At 58.8% G+C, this 18815-nt stretch overlaps 8 protein-coding genes across 8 annotated transcripts in view; 5 read left to right on the top strand and 3 right to left on the bottom strand.

Moving 5' to 3' along the window:
• GGTG_11986 (hypothetical protein) overlaps positions 1–2513 on the bottom strand; it is a gene marked incomplete at both ends in the record, with an annotated part of 3551 nt that extends 1038 nt beyond the window's left edge. The window contains 2 exons of the mRNA XM_009229877.1: positions 50–981; positions 1456–2513. Coding sequence (XP_009228141.1) covers positions 50–981; positions 1456–2513 — 1990 coding nt within the window. The remainder of the gene's footprint in view (positions 1–49; positions 982–1455) is intronic.
• Positions 2514–2774: 261 nt separating this feature from the next.
• Positions 2775–5142, bottom strand: GGTG_11985 (hypothetical protein). The gene has a single exon (XM_009229876.1). The coding sequence runs from the start codon at positions 5047–5049 to the stop codon at positions 3208–3210; it is 1842 nt and encodes a 613-aa protein (XP_009228140.1). The 5' UTR covers positions 5050–5142; the 3' UTR covers positions 2775–3207.
• Positions 5143–6082: 940 nt separating this feature from the next.
• Positions 6083–7096, top strand: GGTG_11984 (hypothetical protein; the record flags this gene model as incomplete). Its single annotated transcript, XM_009229875.1, has 1 exon — positions 6083–7096. One exon carries the CDS (start codon positions 6083–6085, stop codon positions 7094–7096), a length of 1014 nt encoding a protein of 337 aa, XP_009228139.1.
• Positions 7097–7698: 602 nt separating this feature from the next.
• GGTG_11983 (hypothetical protein) lies at positions 7699–9222 on the top strand. The gene is made up of 2 exons (XM_009229874.1): positions 7699–7976; positions 8048–9222. The coding sequence occupies exons 1-2, from the start codon at positions 7827–7829 to the stop codon at positions 8420–8422; spliced, it is 525 nt and encodes a 174-aa protein (XP_009228138.1). The 5' UTR covers positions 7699–7826; the 3' UTR covers positions 8423–9222.
• A 1174-nt stretch (positions 9223–10396) lies between these two features.
• Positions 10397–11363, top strand: GGTG_11982 (hypothetical protein; the record flags this gene model as incomplete). The annotated part of the gene is made up of 4 exons (XM_009229873.1): positions 10397–10486; positions 10551–10698; positions 10775–10939; positions 11050–11363. 4 exons carry the CDS (start codon positions 10397–10399, stop codon positions 11361–11363), a joined length of 717 nt encoding a protein of 238 aa, XP_009228137.1.
• A 546-nt stretch (positions 11364–11909) lies between these two features.
• GGTG_11981 (hypothetical protein) lies at positions 11910–12323 on the top strand (the record flags this gene model as incomplete). Its single annotated transcript, XM_009229872.1, has 1 exon — positions 11910–12323. One exon carries the CDS (start codon positions 11910–11912, stop codon positions 12321–12323), a length of 414 nt encoding a protein of 137 aa, XP_009228136.1.
• Positions 12324–13749: 1426 nt separating this feature from the next.
• Positions 13750–14733, bottom strand: GGTG_11980 (hypothetical protein; the record flags this gene model as incomplete). The annotated part of the gene is made up of 3 exons (XM_009229871.1): positions 13750–14392; positions 14470–14598; positions 14660–14733. The coding sequence occupies 3 exons, from the start codon at positions 14731–14733 to the stop codon at positions 14086–14088; spliced, it is 510 nt and encodes a 169-aa protein (XP_009228135.1). The 3' UTR covers positions 13750–14085.
• A 759-nt stretch (positions 14734–15492) lies between these two features.
• On the top strand, positions 15493–18363 carry GGTG_11979 (osmosensor protein). Its single transcript, XM_009229870.1, has 3 exons — positions 15493–16489; positions 16593–16877; positions 16963–18363. The coding sequence occupies exons 1-3, from the start codon at positions 16349–16351 to the stop codon at positions 17491–17493; spliced, it is 957 nt and encodes a 318-aa protein (XP_009228134.1). The 5' UTR covers positions 15493–16348; the 3' UTR covers positions 17494–18363.
• The last annotated feature ends 452 nt before the right edge of the window (positions 18364–18815 follow it).

Genomic DNA, 18815 nt, shown 5'->3' with positions numbered 1-18815 from the left:
CCCCGGTGCTTTCCACTTGATGGTCTCTTATTCTATGTAGAGGGGCTACTATCGGCAGCGCGGCTACCTGTACTCTCCTCCGCGTCAAAGAACAGATCTTCGTCGTCCTCGTTATCTTTTCCGTCAGAGCTTTCCGAGCTAATTTCCCATCCTTCTGAGCCCGCGTCGCCCGCCCCTGCTTCTGACCCTGATGCTTCCCCATGCCAGGGCTTCAGGGATGCTCTGACTGCAGCGGCAAATAAACGCTCAAAGGCTTCCAGGAGATCGTCTGTTGGGGGGAGAAACCGGTTTTGGAACCGTTGGCGCATAAATTTCCCATTGTAGTTATCATTGCTGACATCGAAGCCCCTCAAATCCAGCTCGGAGAGCATGTCCATTGTTGCGACGTCGCCCCAACAAGCCGCCAGGTCCAATATGGTACGATTCGTCTTCGTCCCGAGATGGTAGTCGGCGCCGTACTCCAGCAGAACCCGCAGTGCCGAATGACAGTTGTGTGCAACACTCAGGTGCAGAGCGGTATCCCCATCGATATCGCGGGCGTTTACATTCGCGCCGAGTTCGCAAAGCGCCCACACCACGCCGGCGTTGTCAAACACCGCGGCCACACCCAGTGGCTGGGTTGTTGTGGAGTCGTCCATGGGTACACCGATTCCTACCAGGAGTTGAATCACAGCCGCGTTATTTTTCTGGGCCGCAGCCAGGAGAACAGACGGGCCATACGAGCGTATATCAGCTCCGGCCTCCACCAGGGCGGTAATGATCGAGTCATCATGAGCGGCTCCCTTAACCGCAGCGTAAAGACAATCCGCCGCAGAGTAGTCCGCGCCGTGATGAATCAGGTCACGAACGGAGGCTTCGTCCCCACGAGAACAGGCCAATTCGAGTGCACTGTAACCTAGGTCGTTGACTGCGTCTATGTCGAAGGACGGATCTTGTGCCGAGCTTGAAAGAAACGCGCCCAGCGGTATGGGGCAAATCCCGCTGACGACCTTGTGTAGAAGGGGTAGTTCTAGATCATCTAGATAGTCGCTGATCCTCAACAGTCGGCCGATCTCTTCCCATGTCGCTTGTTGAGGATGGTGTCTTGGTGTCACAAGAAGTGCCTGTGCTACACTGTGTCGTGCATTTCTGAAATAAGAGTCTTCCTGATCAGGATCCGCACCTGCAAACAAAAGACACTTCACAGCCTCAACGAGCCTGTAATCAGCACTCGTGTCAGCAAGCCGGAGGAGAATGAAATCGCTTAGGCTAGTAACCCCGTCCTCGGGATCTATATCGCGAGCCGCCATCGGATCGAGTTCGAGCACTTTCTTCACAGCGTGCAAGTCGAGCTTATCAAGTGCACGATTGAGTGCATAGTAGGATTTTCCACCGGCCCTAGTGCATCCAAGGCCAATTCTGAAGCGCCAACAGCTTGAAGCCTCGACCAGAAAGTGCAGGGGCGGCAGGGCATACCAGGCTGGAAACGCGTACGTGACCAGGAATTGGGCTTTCTTTTCCTTGGCACAATAGCGAGAATCACATGTCGCGATTGTGTCTGGCCGGCCGGTGTAGCCGAAGAAAAGGCCGCCAAGGTAGGTCTTGAGCATGGCTGGAATGAGCCTCGACGGCGCGCCGCGAGAAGGCGCGCGATGACAGCAGCAGGGGCAGTCGTCATCGCAACGGGCCATAGAAGGGCGCAGGTCGACGAGAAACAATGCCTGAGAAGACACCGAGCCCCCGCGTCTGTTATGAGACTGGCTCGGGCGCGGATCCGGGGTTTGCTGGGTGCTTTGCTTCGAGTAGGCGGGTTGGCTCCTGAAGCGCGCTTTAAAGGAAGACCAGCTCTGCTCAGCCAACATGGCCTGCATAATGATTGATAGGTCGTTGAACTGCTGGTCATGACGGGAAAGGGCGAGGGTGTGCGCGCTGCTCGTGCCGCGTATCTCCTGGACAAGGGGCAGCAGATCGTCGGCGTTTTGCTTGACAGTGTTCAAGACGTTCTCCGTCACTCCGCATAGGCCGTCGACCTTGGCCTGCGTCTCTGAGTGGCCCTGCGGGACCATAAGTTTGATGCTGGCTATCTCGAGCTGCATGTGCGAGGCGGAGACCGACGTCGAGGAAGCAAGGACGTCGCTGATCTTTGTGCGCGCCTCGCGCAGTTTGGTCCCGAGGCTGGCGGCATTGGACTTTTGCAGCACCAGCTTGATGCGCTTTGCCGATCCCTTTTCCGCCTCGAGCTTTGTCACCAGCGCATCCAGGTCGGCCAGCCTCGCTTTCGCGTCCTTGACTAGACGCTGCAAGCTCTGCAGGGACTCGGCTGCTTGCGGGGCGGGCAGTTTCGATAGGGCGTCCATCGCCCCCTGCACGCCCATCAGCACCGTCCGCGTGTCGCTGGCCTCGCTGGAGAGCGCCGCGATCAGATATGGCGCGTTCTTGAGCGACGAGTACAGGTCGAGGAGCGCGCTGGACGTCTGGGCGCTGGCCTGGAGGGCGCCGATGGCGAGCCCGGCGATTGACAAAGGGTCCGCCATGATGGGGCTGATGGGCCGATTGCTGGCGATGGCGAGGAGAAGGGAAGAGAGGGATGGAAAGAAGAATGAGAAGCGAAGGCGCAGCTGATGCCACCCACCCCGCGCTATCCTCCATGCGGGCGCCATCGAGTTGACCAATAACAGGTACCTCGCACAGCTGGCCGCAGCCGCCGGTTCCTCCATGTTATTGGATGGAGGGTAGCACAGCATGGAACTTTCGCCCGGGTAATGTGTAGAAATCGGACACAGCCTCGGTGCGTGCCCAAGCCACATTATGCATATTGACCACGCTATGTGTAGTCTGGCATCAACAAGCCAGGAAACTGGTATATGTGAGGACAAGATGGCGACTACAGTTGTAACACAGACGACCACTGACCGGAGGATAGGGAGATGCTGGAGAACAACAAATAGATTAACAAACCACACCTGCCCAGCATCATTCTATTCTAAACCTTTTAAAGTGCCGCCTCCAGTCTATGATCCAGGGTATCATGAAACCGCAAACCCTACAGCGGGCTGCCATGAGAGAGCTAGAGTCGTAAAGAAACCATCATAGACTCGACCAATACAGTACAAAGACCATCGCAAGAAAGGTCTATCGAATATACCCGTCGCAAATAGATAAAAGGCCGTGCAAAGAAGAACCAGGCGGCGATAGGTGTCCACCAAAAGCACCAGCGCACGGCACACCCTACCCCTGCCTACCCCTGCCGCCCTGGTGCGTCCTGGGCGGGTCGGGAACGGCCCTGAGGCCCGGGACTCCCTTGAGCCCCATCTTCCCAATCGTAGACTTGGCCAGGCCAGGCGTTTCAGGGGCGCCGAGGCCGTCGCGGGCGAAGATATTGGCCTCCTGCACGAGGCGGATGTCGTTCCAGCCCAGGGCCTTGACAAACGGCCTGTAGAAGCCCAGCCAGGCCTGGTACGTCTTGGTCTTCTGGGCGTCCTCGAGCTGATCGGTGACCTGGGTGACGTCGGCGCGCGACGACATGTCGGCCTCCTGGTTGACAAAGGTGATGTCCTTCATGACGCGGCGCGGGAAGTACTCCTCGTACGACGTGACAATGAGCGTGCCGCGGCCCTCGGCACCCGCCCGCGCCGTGCGGCCCAGGCGGTGGATGTACGACTCCTTGTCCGCGGGGATGCCGGCTTGGAAGACGTTGGAAACGGCGGGGAAGTCCATGCCGCGCGCGATGACATCGGTCGCGATCATGATGCCCGACGCGGCCTTGCGGAAATCGTCGGTCACGCTGGTGCGCTTGGGCTGCGACATGCGCGAGTGCAGCGTCGACACGGCAGGAAGACTCGGGAGCTTCCCGAGCACGGTTGCATAGAAGTCAACCAGACCGGCAGTGGGCGCGAACACTATGGCCTTGAAAGCACCCTTGTCGGGCGCCTGGTCGAGCTCGTGGCGGATGGCCCCGGCCAGGCCGACGGCCATGTCGGAGAAGGTTGGGACGACTACGAGGTGCTGGGGCACGCGATCGTGCGTGTTTTTCTCGCCGGCGGCAATGGTCGAGATGAACTTGTAGCCCGGGGCAAGCGCGATATTGGCCACCTTGGCCACATGGTCTGCCATGGTGGCTGAGAACAGCATGCCCTGGCGGGGGACCTTGTCTCTGGGCGGCAGGCAAGAGACGATCTGCTTGAGAGACGGCAGGAAGCCCATGTCCAGCAGCCGATCCGCCTCGTCCAGAACCAGCGTGTCCAGACCCTGCAGCATGGCGCGGATTTCGCTATTCTTGCCGTCGGTGGTCAAGTGGTCGAAGATGCGTCCTGGGGTGCCGATAAGGATCTGGCAGCCTCTGAGAATCCGCTTCTCCTCAGCGTTCTTGTTGGTGCCGCCGATGGCGGTTGCCACTTTGATGGAGGGCATGCGCTGCAGCAGCATCTCGGCCTCCTTGGCAATCTGCAGGGCGAGCTCTCGGGTCGGCGAGATGACAAGAAGCGAGATAGCGTTTCCGCGAGAGCGATCGCGGCGCAGGAGGGCCTGGATGGCAGGGAGGAGGAATGCGATGGTCTTGCCGGTGCCCGTCTTGGCCTGGGCCAGCACGTCACCGCGGTCTGTCACCAGGTGGCGAATGGTGGCGGCTTGGACGGGCGTCATGCGGTCGAACTTGAGGTCTTGGGTGATGGTGTCGAGGATGACGCGGTCGATGAGCTTGTCCTCGGCGAGGTCGGCGAAGCGCGGGGCGTCACTGTCACCGGCGGGGGCAGGCGTCAAGGCAGGAGACGAGACGACAGGCTCAGCCGCCGCCGCCGCCGCGGTCGACATGGCGGCGGTTTGGCCACCTCCATGCTGCGGCCCGCGCTGATTGAAACCGCGCGACCGCTGCGACTGACGCTCCGACTGGGAATCGGGCGTGCTGGAAGCCGCAGGCCGCTTGCGGCGGTTATTCCTGGGACGTCTGTTGGGGTTGTCGTTCTCCATGATGGCGATGCTGAGGAAGTTACGTGGAGAGAGTAGCGATGAGTTCGTGGGAGTTGACAAGAGAGAGAATGGAAAAAGACGAGGACGAATGGAAGAGCGCAACATGGCGAAGAAATATGGATGGGAAAGGGCTAGCAAGGGAGCCTACCTCCGATTCTCACAAAGAGGCGTCCAGTCGAGCCCCGGATGCGATAGAATTCCTGACCGCCCCTCTGGATTCTGCCGCAAACGGCCTCCCTGGAGTGGGTCATGCTTGGCTTTGTCACACTGGGGCCCTAACCCTGGAGTCTAGGTGGTAGGTAGGTAACCTGGGCCGTTATTGTTCCTGCCATTCATTGTTCAGATCCAACTCAAGCATGGCAGGAGCGAACCCCGTTTCCCTTTAAACCTTAAGGTTAGGTTCAGGTTGACGGGATTCTACTTCCCTCGGCTACCATTACCTCCGCCGTGGTGTTCGTCGGCATGGTTTAAGCTCTTCATGGGCTACCACAAACATTTTGAGGCAAGCACAGCCGCGAAAGTCTATGCAAGTCACAACCACAGTCGTGCGAACTTGCCTGCCTCGCACTTTTACCTACACCTCGCAGGCATTGAGTTGACAAGGATGCGCGGCCTGTTAGCATAGGTCGTAGGGGAATCTCCTAGACTAGTTCCATTATATGGTCTTGAGCAACGAGGACCAAGGAAGAAAAGACATTTGTATTGAGTAGTGGATTGTTTCCATCAATAACCAGCTCGCAATGCCACAGCCAAACGCCTTGTCCGACTTAGCAGGTAGCTGTCAATAGAGAAACGTCCTTCACCTAGAGAACTAGGTAGCCACTTCCAGCCAGAAAGCATATCCTTTCCATCGTAAAGGCGTCCCTTCCTCCTGCAGAAACACCTTTCTCCGTTCTCGACCTATCCTGCATGCCCAAGCGGAGAATGGCAGTAACTATACGCATATAGCAGGCCATTTCCCCTGCCCTTGGTCAGCCCATTCAACTCCCAGAGAAGTCCATATCATAGCCAAGCTATTACTGCCAACTCACACACCCAACCACTTCCAGTCTCTATTCATCTCCGGCCATCAAGAGCGCCAACTTCCCGCTGACGTCCCTAATATCCCCCAACCACCCCAACCACGGCCCAAGACAAAATGGGCGCCCCCGTTGCCGAGTACACCTACCTCTCCGACGCTGACCTCGTCGAAGAGGTTGAGCAGCTGCGCCTGGCCAACGCCGGGCTCAAGGCCCTGCTCAAGGCCCAGAGCCGGGGCACGGCCAAGAAGACGGAGCAGATGAGGCGCGAGCGCCAGCGCACCCGCCTCTACGTGCGCGAGGCCCAAGCCGCCCACCGCGCCATGGTGACCGAGATGCGCCGGCTGCGCCGCAAGGTGAGCCACTTCGCGGTGCGCGCCCACGCCGTCGAGGAGAGGGCCTCGGGCGCCGAGAGCCTCCACCTCGACGCCGTCGAGCGGGCCGAGGCGGCCGAGGAGGAGGCGCGCGACGAGGCGCTGGCGGCGCTCGAGGCGCTCAGCAGGGCGCGCGCCAGCGCCGAGAGCGCCGAGCGCCTCAACGAGTACTACGAGGCCTCGGCCGCCGCCGCCCGCCGCCGCGCCGCCTGGGCCGAGGTGGCGGTCGACAAGACGAAGCAGCTCGCGGCGCTGCGGCTGTCGCGCGCCGAGAGGGCCGAGGCCGAGGCGGGGCAGCTCCGTGCACGCGCCGAGCTGGCCTTCGCGGCGCTTGGGGACTCGCGGCGCGCCGAGCAGCAGTCCCGGCTGCGGGCTGCGATGGCCGAGAACGAGCTGGTGGCGGCGCGGCGCGGCGAGGCAGAGGCCCGCACCCTGGCCGCCAACACATTCGATACCCAACGCCGCGCTCTGGCCGCCAACAAGTTCAATACCCAACGGGCGTGGGAGGCCGGCTACGATGCGGCCCTGTGGTGGGCTGAGAACTGCGACGACCCCGCCGAGACGGCGCAGGCCAGCCAGGAGGTGGGGCCGGCTGCTGGGTCGCCAGCACCTGCTGGAGGCCGCGAGGCCCCGACGGCGACGGCCCAGAGTCGCAGGGCCCGCGGTGAGGGCGGCGGCGACTCCAGCGGCTCGTCTGGCACGGTCATCCACTACGAGATGGACGACGACTGGGTCCATGACTTCGAGCTGGGCCAGTAGGCCTGACCTGAGGGACGCCAACGCCTGCTCTAGCTGATGGTCGCCGTGGAGGAAACGGTCTCGCCGTCATGTCTGGAGTCTCGACAGAGGTTATTGTGGGCAAGGGAGGTGTGTTTTTCTTTTTTGTTTTTTTTATCTTTTTTTCCCTGTGGTTATCTGGTTTGGGTTGTTCTTAACTGTTCGGGTGTTTGGTTAAATTGGACGTATTAGCCGGGTTTGCCATCAACACGGCAGCTGGGCTTGTGGATTAGCGATGCTTTTCAGTAACTAGTAGATAGATATATCTTTATTCCTTTTTATCTGTTCATCGTATTAACGAGACCGTGAAGTTTCAACATCCTGTCCGAACCTTCAGCGTTTAAGATCTGGCGAAAGCCAGAACTTTGACTGTAGTAGTTACAATACAAACCACGGGAATAATTTCAAGAGTCCGCAGTGAGCTCGGCGACTATGACAGCCGTGTTGTACTGTTGTCGATGCAACTAGAGTCACAGCCCAGAGTCGCCGTCGCGGAGCAAAGGGTAAAAGGGGGTAGCCTGACTTATGTAATCCAAATCTTTCGTCATAGCCCATCCACTCAACGGCCCCGCATCTGGAGATGGCGACGCGCCCTGGACCGCCTCCAACACGAACAACACCTTCGCTCACCCGCCCCTCGTCCAAGATCAATGTCAGGGATGCGCCGCGCGGCTGCTCCGTCCAGGTAGCCAGAAAACGCAGCCAAGCCACAATGTCGCAATCATCAGCGACCCTGCAGACGTACGGCGACTGCGTCACGTCGCTGCGCACCTCGCTCTCCTTCCTCGAGTCGTCGGTCCAGACCATCGACGCCGGCGTCGCCGACTTCCCGCGCCTCATCTCGGTCCTCAAGACCGTCCGCGTGCGTGCCCTCCCGGCATAATGACATTTCGTTCCACCACGAACCCGCCTGCTGACGCCACACCGCACCAGCACTACGAGCTCATCCCCGCCCGCACCCTCGCCGCGGCCGAGGCGTCGCTCCGGTCCGAGATCGGCCCGTTCGTGGGCCTGCTGCTCGACCGCGCCGACGGCCACCTGGCCCGACAGGCCCGCCGCATCGAGACGCTCAAGGCCAAGGCCGAGCTGCAGGCCGGCCGACTGTCGCACGACGACGGCGGCGCGAGGAAGAAGCAGCAGCAGGCCGCCGCCGCCGCCGCCGACAGGAAGAAGCAACTAAAGGGAGAGGCGGCCCTGCGCGCCCGCATGGTGCGCCAGCGCAAGGAGGCGCTCCGCTACGCCGTCGACCGCCTCGAGACCGAGGTCGCGCAGAAGGAGCGGGAGCTGCGTGCGCGGCTCGGCGAGTGAGGGGGCGGAACGGTGCAATTCCCATGTCTGATGCCGGAGGATGGGGTTTTTGAAGAAACCTTGTTTCCACCGAGGCTTGCTGAGGGCGCAGTCGGAGCTACCCCGCGCCGAGGAGCGACACTGAACCGTGTACAGGGAGCCTTGGCACTACCTGTAAATATCGGTCCGCACACTAGGCGGAAAGCGAGGCTAACGTTGGGCGATAGAGTGGACGCCCCGCCCCGCCTTTCGCGACCCGTCCCCGTCAACGTCTGGTGACTTATCTCTCGACCGATCGCCATGGGATACGATTTTCTCCTTGCCCCACCACTTAGATCTGTACATAGGACACTTGAAGGAATGGCTTGGTATCTCTGCTAGGGCGGCCCGCTTCTTGCGCGCAAAATGGCGAGTCACATGGTCGCGCCCGTGGCATGCCTACCCCTAGGTGTTTCGAAAGCTCCTGGTAGAGGTGGATACGAGGCGTGGGTGGCCTGTTTGGTTGCTGTTTAGTCTACAAATGGCATCTCGGTCCTCGGTCCTTGGCTTTTCAACACATTACATGGCCCCTTTTAGCTGTAAAAGCACCGGGAGGCCACGGAGGAAGCCATAGGGCTATGTCCGGGCTCATTTGTGTGGTGGCTATCCATGATTACCGACGGGGAGGCTCATGTCCGGGCATGGTTTAAGCGGACAGGACGTCACGCTGGTGATACCGGCAAACCAAAGACTACTACCGGTCGACTCAACCGCTGAAAATTAAAAACTAGAATGGAGCGTAGTTTTGATCGCAGCCCTGACTACCTCTACTCTTAAAATATGCCACCTGTTCACAGACCATGTTCTAGAGGATAAAGTTGGCCATGGCAGCCAATCTAGGTGGGCGAGGATGGCCTGAACACTCGCCGCAGTCGCCTGGCATAGACCGGCCGCGGTGATTACCTCATGCGACAGCCAGTCTAGGCTAGTTATATGCCTAACATCTACTTTCCAGGCCCGCGTCCTCGTTTTTTCCTTTTCTCCTGCTCGTTTCGGCCCCCGGTGGTAGCTATCGAAATGGGTGCTGGCAACTGTTTGCACTAAGCTGCCTGGACACAGCTCCGAGATCAAGATAGAATATTAGTATTGGATGATCTTGGAAAAGGCAGGAATTTTGAATTTACAATTCCTAGGGTTCATTCCCATCGGCAAGTCTTGTCGTTCTCGAGGCACGCGGGAGACTCTGGGGTCACTCCTGGGCCGCCCCCAGACCTACATAAAGCCTTGCTCCAGCGAGCTACCCACTACCACTTGTTTTTCTGTCCATCTCTTCCCTCTTGCTCCCAATAGCATCATCCTGAGGGCCCATACCCACCTCCCAAAATCCAGCGCATGGGACAACGCCGTGCTACTTGTCCCGGAGATATCAGCGCCTGCTTTGCAGCCTACAAATGCGGCTTCCTTGGCGGAATGACAAACTGCTGACGGGCTGGAGAAGAGAGGTCGGCGGAAATTATTAAGCACTGTCACCAGCCTCGGCGGTCCAGTACTCGATTACGGATGCCTCTCGGCGGTACTGCTTACGCCAAGAGGAACTCGCCCAATCCGCGCCGACGCGCGAGGGCCGATATATAGAGCTGTGTCGCCTGTGGCATCCCACGCGGCTCTTGGCTGTGTCAGTAAAGTATGGGAAACGGCGGCAAGCAGCCTGCGGACATAGCACTAGCTACATGGTGGCATCTCTGTTCGTCGATGCCGCGGCCGACGACATGCAAGCCAAAAGACCCTCCGGATATACCACTAGCTGCATACGGAGGGGGGTTATCGGTCAGTGCGATGGCGGCAACATCTTGTGGTGACAAGCCCCTCGACGAGGACATGAATGGAGTATAAAAAGGCAGTACGCGGCGCCAGAGGGCCCGGGTGATTGTATTAGGAGCCACCCATCATCCTCGGAAACGCCAGACACCAGGAAGCCGCCATCTGCGAGCCAGACAACGACTAAGATTCTGCAAGATGAAGCTCTCCACCACTATCGTTGCCTCCATGGTTCTCGGGGCGCTCGCCGCCGACTTCAAGTACAAGAGGCTCGATCGTGAGAAAGCTGTACGGCAACCCCTGAGGTTCTAGACTCCACGGAGTTGAATAATAACTGACAGGCACCCATCAGGTCCTCGCCGTGGTCGATCACCAAGTCGGCCTGCTCCACCTCGTCCGGGACATGGATCCGACCGTGCTCAAGAACAACATCATTGCGCACGCCACCATGGCCAAGGCCTTTGAGCTGCCTGTCGTCATAACCACCTCTGCGGAGACCGGTGAGCCAACGAAGCGCATCGACGTTGTGTGGGTAGGAAATAAGAGGTTACTGATGTTTTGTCGCGTCTCCTCAAGGCCCGAACGGACCTACCATGGCCGAGATCACCAAGATGTTCCCCAACGTCACGGTGATCCCCCGCCCGGGCCAGGTCAACGCCTGGGACAACGAGGATTTCCGCAACGCGATAGCCGCCACCAACCGCAGCCAGGTCATCATCGGCGGCATCGCCACGGACGTCTGTAAGCACTCGCCAGTCTCTCCAACTCCAGCGTAGAGGAAAGGAAGGCGACAGAAAAAAAAAGCATCGAGCTCACCATACCCCTACCCCACCTCCCCCTCATACGATCAGGCACGGCTTTTGCGGCGCTCTCCATGACGGAGGCGGGCTACGAGGTCTTTGCCAACGGCGAGGCGTCGGGCACGACGACGGAGCTGGCGCGCGAGCTGGCCAACGCGCGCATGCGCGACGCCGGTGTGCAGATCCTGACGTCGTACGCCGTGTTCGGCGAGCTGATGCGCGACTGGCGCACGCCGCCCACGGGCGTCGAGGTCTGGCCCTTTGCGGACATGGCCTTCTCGTCGGCCGGCTTCATCGGCCGCAGCCACGGCGCCGCCGTCGAGAAGGGCGCCATCATGCCCGGCCAGGAGCTCCTGTCGTGGTAGGAGGCGTGTGCCGCTAGACGGCGCTTCGGCTGGAGGGGCCCGGTTCGTGAGAGCCGGTCGCTGCGGGGTGGCTGTGCTTGGCGAGGGAGAAAGTGTTCAGAGGTTTGCAGTAGATGGGTCAAAATGGCATTAAGAGTATAGCACGCCCAACCCTAACTTTTTGTCAGATTATCAGAACAACAGATAGATGTCGACGGGAAGGTACTATAATCCTTGTCAACTGTACGACCATAGATCTTGCCCAGTTTGGCGAGAAAGGAAGTTTCTAGTGTGCGAACTGCCATGACCAACGACCGGGTTGGCCATCAGTCTAGACTCAGCATCGGCCTTTCTGTGTATCAAGTACGGAGAATTACACTAAATTGGGGGTCGCACAACCGCGGACGATTACCGGTACCAGGCTCCCAGTCCCTCTGAGCCGCTGATCCTTTGCGGGCCGGAGCACAGGAGCACACTCCCGGATGGAAGGTTCAGCCCGGATGCCCGGGGACGACGGTCATGTGGGTGTGATCAGTACTTGACAGGCAGGAAACGTGCTCTGTCGCCATGCCCGGCGCGCAATCAATTAACCTCATCGCTGCGACGGACACGGTGACAAAGAGGAAGCCTTCCCTTCCCCACTTGTCGTCCCGTCGTTGGCCGCGGCCGGCCGTGCGTGACAAACGGAGTGATCACTTCTCGTCTCTTGATCCGCCATCGGTCGTCATGGACAGGTCTCGGCAGGGCGGCCCCGGCACACTTGAGACGATGACGCCTGTGAGCCGTGCGGGCGCGCGCGCGTGGCCGGGCGCAGGGGAATCGGGATGGGCGACTCCGTGTTTCAGGCCTCAGCGGACTGCGCTACCTGCCACGGCCGCTTTTCTTCTCTCGCCTGCTGCTCTGTGTACTGTGTATACTGTGGCTGCCGATCTTGACGCTTGCTGTGTCGGCGCCGTGGATAAAAGCGACGGGTGTGGATAAAATGGGTGGGGCGCGGGCAGGAGACGGAAGTGGAAGTAGAAATCAAAGCTTGGCGAAAAGGGGAAGAGGGAAGTGGGAAGGAAACACTGGCAGAAACACTGGCACGCGATGATATCCAGGTTGGGGCTGTAGCTTGTTTGTCAGTGGCTGAGGAGCCCCGCTTCCACGGGCATGTTCTCGCGATCCGGGGAACCAGTTCCAAGAACCAGCGTGGCCCGGGCTTGACACGGCTTCAGGGGCCTTTCACCGCCCAAGGGACAGACAGAACCTGTTGTTTCATTTGTTTGCAAACAAAGTGGTTGGCGCTCCCTGGCCGCGACAAGCCCGACGGTGCTAGTCGACGACGCGCGATTGGGTGGCAGGTAGACAGGCAGAACCAGAACACGTCGTGGTGGCTTGTTTGGCGGCGTGAAACAGAAATGGGCCAAGGTTCCAAAGACATGGGAGCCCCCGCAGGATGCAGGAGAGCGACGACAGAGAGGTGCAAAGAGGAAATCAATAAGCAACCAAAAGTTTGTGAGAGTGGCCGGCATTAGCACACGACGTCGAGCGCCGTCTTGGACCACACAATCGAGGGTTGCTGCGGCCTGTGTGGTTCCAGTCAGGGTCCACATCAAGACTGCCAGCTGGATTCGGCTTTCGCTCAGCTGTACCGCGCTTCCTCAGTCGTCCGCTTCCAGTCAGACCCAGACCGGGCCATGATGGACGACGGAACACGAAAAGCAACGGCCTCTCGGGTCCTTACTTGACTCGGCAGGAAAGAAACCCAATTCCAGTCAGCCAAGCACAGCATATCCACCTGCCGCCGGTTGGGAAGGGCGCTTCCGAGGATTGACTGGTTGCGGCCACCAATTGCTGCAACCGGGCAGAACGATCTGCACTGGATGCAGGATGCAAAGCCGACCCGAAGCATGCCACGTTCCAGTCCGCCATGTCCACGTAAGCTGCGCCACATGTGGCGTGAGATCTCGGCCGCCGATCGTCTTGCTGGGGGACCGCTGAGGCCAAGACGCGCACGCACGCACACACGCAGCCGAGCATTGGACGCCATTTCCCTTCCCCGGGGTGGCCCTGCTCGTTTGACTGACGACGGAATTGGCGCAAGCGGGGAACCTTTTTCGCTCACAGTCAAGGGAGGGAGGCAAGCCACCGACGACGAGGGCTGGAAGCCCCAGCCAACCTCTTCTTCCATGTTCGTCTGCATCAAAGGGAACCGTCACAGTTCACGGGAGCCACACGATGCAAACCAAGATGCAGACGGACCTTCTCTGGCTAAACATGGAGCTGGTGGGCTTGAGACCCTCGGTTCTACCGCTCAGACGGCATGGCACAGGGTCCGAGAGCCGTTATTTTCTTCCTGTTAATGTGTGATTCCTGCCCTTTGGTTGCCGTGTTTTTTTTTTTTGCCCTTGGCGGCATTGGTCGGCTAGGACAAGTCAGGGGAAAGTTGTGTTAACATGCAGCGCTGGCGCGCGCGGACTCTAGCCTACGGTGTAGTCGCTTCCAGCCGCCGTCGCCACCCCCCATCGTGTTGGACCTGGCCGAGTGGCCAGCAGCACATCCCCTAAATGCCGGCGGCTGGACTCGATTGGATTCCAGTCGGAAGTGTCACCAGCGCATGGTTTGACCGCCCCGTGCGCACCTCGCCGGCCTGTCGCCAGCATGATCCGTGGAACGGGCGCTGCACAAGATCGAACGGAGAGGACGAGGAGAAAAGCACCCATCGTACCCAGTGTGTGGCCAGGCCATCCGTATCAGGGTATCAGGGGAAGTGGCCGTGATGACATTGGTTGGCGAAAGGTGTCTGGAGAGGGAGGCACAGGACCGGCATCCTGCGGGTTGGCACCCAATCAAGCGCGCAGCCAATCGCGGCGCGGCCCACATGGATGTTGCCCCTGGACCGCATCTCAAACATGGTTGGAGGGGGTGCTCTGTTGCTGGCACAATCAGGGGTGCGTGCTTCCACAGCAAAGTGGTGCTGTGGCTCAAGCGGCACGCTTGTCAGCCTGTTGGCCGTCGACGAATGTAAACGGCCCTTGCTCGCTCTGCCGACATCTTGCGAGAGCATGCTACCCAGTCGAGTAGTCGAGTAGGGAGCCGCTTGTCGCGCGCTCACTCTCGCAAACACTGCGGGAATGGAAAACACCTCATTTCGCCCGCCAACGAGGTCGCTTTCTTGTTCTCGGGCCTTGTGTGCGACTCGAGCAGGTGGCGAGCGACTCCAGGTGCAGAGTCCAGCGACAGGCCCGGCTCGGCAAGCATCAGATCTCCAGCCCTGCGGAGGTCAGGGGCATCCACAGACGACGTGTGTGTGGACCGCGCATTTGGTAATGCACTCCATGTACACAGTGCGCCTCGACTTGATGAGCGTTGAAGGAAGAGGCCGTTGGTTGAACTGGGTGGGCGGCATTTGATGACACCTCCGGCGGCCTGAGGATACGACAGAGACGAACACAGTTCCTTCACCCACTGCAGGCCATCTGATGCATGCGTGGAATGTAAGCGGCCAGGTCGTCGCAGGTCCTGCCTGTCGTTCTGGCTTTCTGGGGACACTACCACGTCAGATGCCTGCATTCCACAGCTTACTGGTGGGTCGAGTACCAAAAGCAGCGCCGGCATGGAAGTCCGCGCGCGCTCTGCAGCCGAGTCCAGGCAGGCTCCCAGCTTCTGTCAGGTCGTGATTCCCGTTGGGAATCCTTCGGCGCGACCAAGAACCCAAGGATGCGGGCGTCATGCGGATAGGCCGGCGCTGCCTGGGTGCACGATCCAACAGAGATCAGGGGTCTTTTGCTTGCATGGAGATGGTCTCTCGTGGGGGCTGTTATTCGGCCTGTTGTCAACCACGTTGTCCGTTGTGGCTTCAGGCTGGCCAAGTTGCGACTGAGGGGTGACCGTTTCCCACCGAGGAGGGTCAAGGTAGGCGCATGTATCAATCAAGTCGATGTACCGCATCAGCTCTCGTGCCTTTGGACTGTGCGCTCCCACTGTGCCGCGCTGCCTGAGAGCTGGCCCGTCCCAGCAATTCCGTGTCCAAATTTCAGCGACCGGCAGCCCCAAGCAGCGGGTCCGTCCACCACTCCAAACCACATCCCACCACACCCAGCACCTGCCCAGCGCCCAGAAGGGTGTGCTCCGCCTCCCCTTCTCCTCTTTTTCCCTCCCGACCTCATTTCTCTGGCCCCCTTGTCCCCTCCACTTACCAAAGTCCAGCCTCCCAACCTTTTTCTTTTCTTCGTCTTTCTTCCTTTGTCAGGTCCAATACCTACGGCCCAGCTCCTCGACAAACGCCCAGAATCCCGTGCATCGCTGCACCATCAGACCAAAGAGCAACTCGCGATTCGGCTTCAGCGACCGGCCGCGCGACCTTGGTGTGCTCGCCAGAGACACGCCCGCCCCCCGATTGCGAGCTGCGACCCGTTTTCCGATACGGCGTCGTCGAGACGGAAAAGAGCCCCGGGTTCTGTAAGAGAAGGAGAGAAGGAGCACAAACGGCAGGCGACATTCTACCGCCAATCCAAGCCAGGTCGTGACGCTTGCCCGACTTCGCCGGCTATTTTTGCCCGACCAGAACAAAGGCCCAAGGACCCGTGGACGCTCGAGTCGCACCATCCGCCAGCCGCATCACCTCCCCCATCCTGACTGTTCTCGTTCTTTAATTCCTTCGCCGCGACACGCCTCGTCGACCGCATATTTCCGCCGGTTATCCCGCGCAACCGTCACTCCTTTGGAACCAACCACATCGCACGTTGACAGGACCAACCTTTCCCCGACTCGAATACACCTAGCGCCCGCTCCCCCCAATATCTTCCGTACGAGTCGAAAACGAGACCCGCGCTTAATATTCCTGCGCTTGTATTCGCTCCAGAATCATCCGCTTTTGTCGACTTCGGCTCCATTCTGTTCCGCATGTCCTCCATTGCTACTTGATTGCTGTCAAATTCCGCCTTCTCTTCGCTACAAGCCTCTGCAACGATCGGCCGACTTCACGGACGGCCGACAAAAGAGGACGCCGAGAGGTCTTACTTATGCCATCCTACGGCTCTCTCCATTCGCCATCCCTGCGCAAAATGGAGAACTCGAGGCAATACGGAGGAGGCCGCAGAGGCATGAGCCTCGGGAATGTTATCGGCGACCCCTTTGCTCTTGCGACTTTGTCGATCGCTGCTGTAAGTTGACGCTCCTCCCTATCTCGGATACGGGCTCCTTGTGAGGTATGGAGTCTGGATGCTTCGATCAGGTCCGTGTTTGCTAACCGTCTTCTCTCTATAGCTCGCGTGGATTATCGCCTTTATATCTTCGGTTGTCGCACAGATCCAGACTGTGGCCAACTTCCCCACATACACGTGGTGGTCCGTCGTCTTTTATGCTTTCCTTATCCCTGGCATCTTTGTCGTGGTCGCCTCGGACACCATCCAGACCTACCATGTCGCACTGGTGGGCTACCTGGCGTGTGGTCTGGTCCTGACAACCTCGTCGGTCAACGGACTGGTGTACTCGACCAACGGTGCTAAGGAGGCCGCCGCTGCCGGCTTCATTCTCCTGTCTATGGTTACGGTATGTGGAAGCAACGAGCTTTGTTTGCATGGTTGTTTGTATTGACATTATGTGGGAGTGATGATGCTGATATTGGCACTCGCAGATTGTCTGGATCTTTTACTTCGGTTCCGCGCCCTCGGCTATGCCCCGCGCTTATCTAGACTCGTTCGCCCTGAGCAAGGAGTCTACCAGCAACCGCCAGACCATGAACGGCGGCTACGGCATCGGCCGCCCCGAGACCTCGACCTCGGTTCAGCCGCCGCAAATGTACACTTCGGCCCAGCTCAATGGCTTCGAGAACCCCTCGCCCGCCAACGGCAGCGCCCAGCGCAACTCGGCACTCGGCGGCCCCGCATTTGGCGTCGGCGCGCCAGGTCTCGGCAAGAGCGGCACCCCGCCGGGCCAGGGTGGCATCGGGGGCCCCGCACCAGACGAGATCGTTCCGCCGACCGAGTACCCGTATCGGGCCAAGGCCATCTACAGCTACGAGGCGAATCCCGACGATGCCAACGAGATCAGCTTTTCCAAGCACGAGATCCTTGAGGTCAGCGACGTCAGCGGGAGGTGGTGGCAGGCAAAGAAGGAGACTGGTGAGACGGGTATTGCCCCAAGCAACTACCTCATTCTGCTATGAGACGACTAGAGTGCCTGTTTCAGGTATCTCTCGTTTTCTCGTACCGAGACCTCTCCACCTCCCCTGCACGATCGATCAAACGAATGCTCGTCGTTGCTGTTATACCCGGTTACTATTCTCTACACCTCTTTTTCTGTATTCCTAATCCGACGCATGATGACGACGATTACCCAAATACTTTTCGGGCTCCACCTTCTATTACCCTGCTCTGTTCCCCCGTATTCTCACCCTTTGTTGGGATGAGGAAAGGCTGCCACCCCACGCCAGACGGCCTACCTTAAACCACACCCATCACACCACATACAGCCAACGACCTACAAGGCGTACCACCATCGCCTGAAATGACACCTCCGCTTGGACGGCGCAGGAAGCGCGGGCAATGGGGGCAATGGGGGTCCTGCCCACATCGGCACCTGCACATATTCTCGCTCCTTCTTGGCGTCTATGGCGTTGGGTAACAATGCTCAAAGCAAATACCTTTCCAGAGCAGAATGTCTCGGCGGGGCGTGGTCTCTCCGTCGACCTAGCCTAGAAAAAAATGAATCCAAGGAAACATGGATTTTTCGTACTGCGGGATATCATGTTTTTGGATTGTGTCGGAGTAAAGCAAAGGCGGCTCTTTTCTTGTTCCATCTTCCCACTCGCTTTTCAGCTTCTGTTTTTTTTTCTTTTGTTTGTCTTCTTTTTCCTGGTCTCCATGTCACTATCACCATGCTTCTTTCCTTATCACCGATATGTCATCATACCTCTTTTTGCGTCTTGATTTTTTTTCTTTATGGGATTCTATGTGCACACAAGGGCACCTCCAGCTTTGGTATCAAAATATCAATCTTGAACACTTGAGAAAAGAAAATAGCATGAAAAATCGGTCTATACTTTGACATCACTCCGAGACCAGTGCGCCAGGGCCGCAGAGCCAAACGGCTGAGCAGCCACTGCCTCTTGCCTTGACCCAGCGTATGGTGGGCGTTTGGGGGCAGGGAGATTTGAGACAGGTAAAGAAAGTGGACTTGCCTGGGCATCCTGGGCGTTTCCACGAATGCAGGGAAGCTGCATCAAACATTGATGCATGTTTGGAGAAAACAACACAGCTGGGTCGTGATTGCCATGGGCACTTTGCATCTGCAAGCGGATCAGCTCGTCACGTGTTCAGGCTGCGCCAGGCGTACCTGTCTCCAAATGACCGATACGTTCCTCAAGAAGTCTATCCTCCATGCCATCAATGTCTTCAAATCCTGGAGATGCCCGCGCCAAGATCCAAGGTGAAAACATACCTCGACCTATCCTGCACTCGTTGACACAGGATTTCCAAGTTAACCGGC

The sequence above is a fragment of the Gaeumannomyces tritici genome (genome assembly GCF_000145635.1).
Source record: "Gaeumannomyces tritici R3-111a-1 unplaced genomic scaffold supercont2.7, whole genome shotgun sequence".
In the NCBI taxonomy this organism is placed as follows: Eukaryota; Fungi; Ascomycota; class Sordariomycetes; order Magnaporthales; family Magnaporthaceae; genus Gaeumannomyces; species Gaeumannomyces tritici.
Note: the sequence above shows the minus strand (reverse complement) of the source record. Positions and strands in the feature narration are given on the sequence as shown.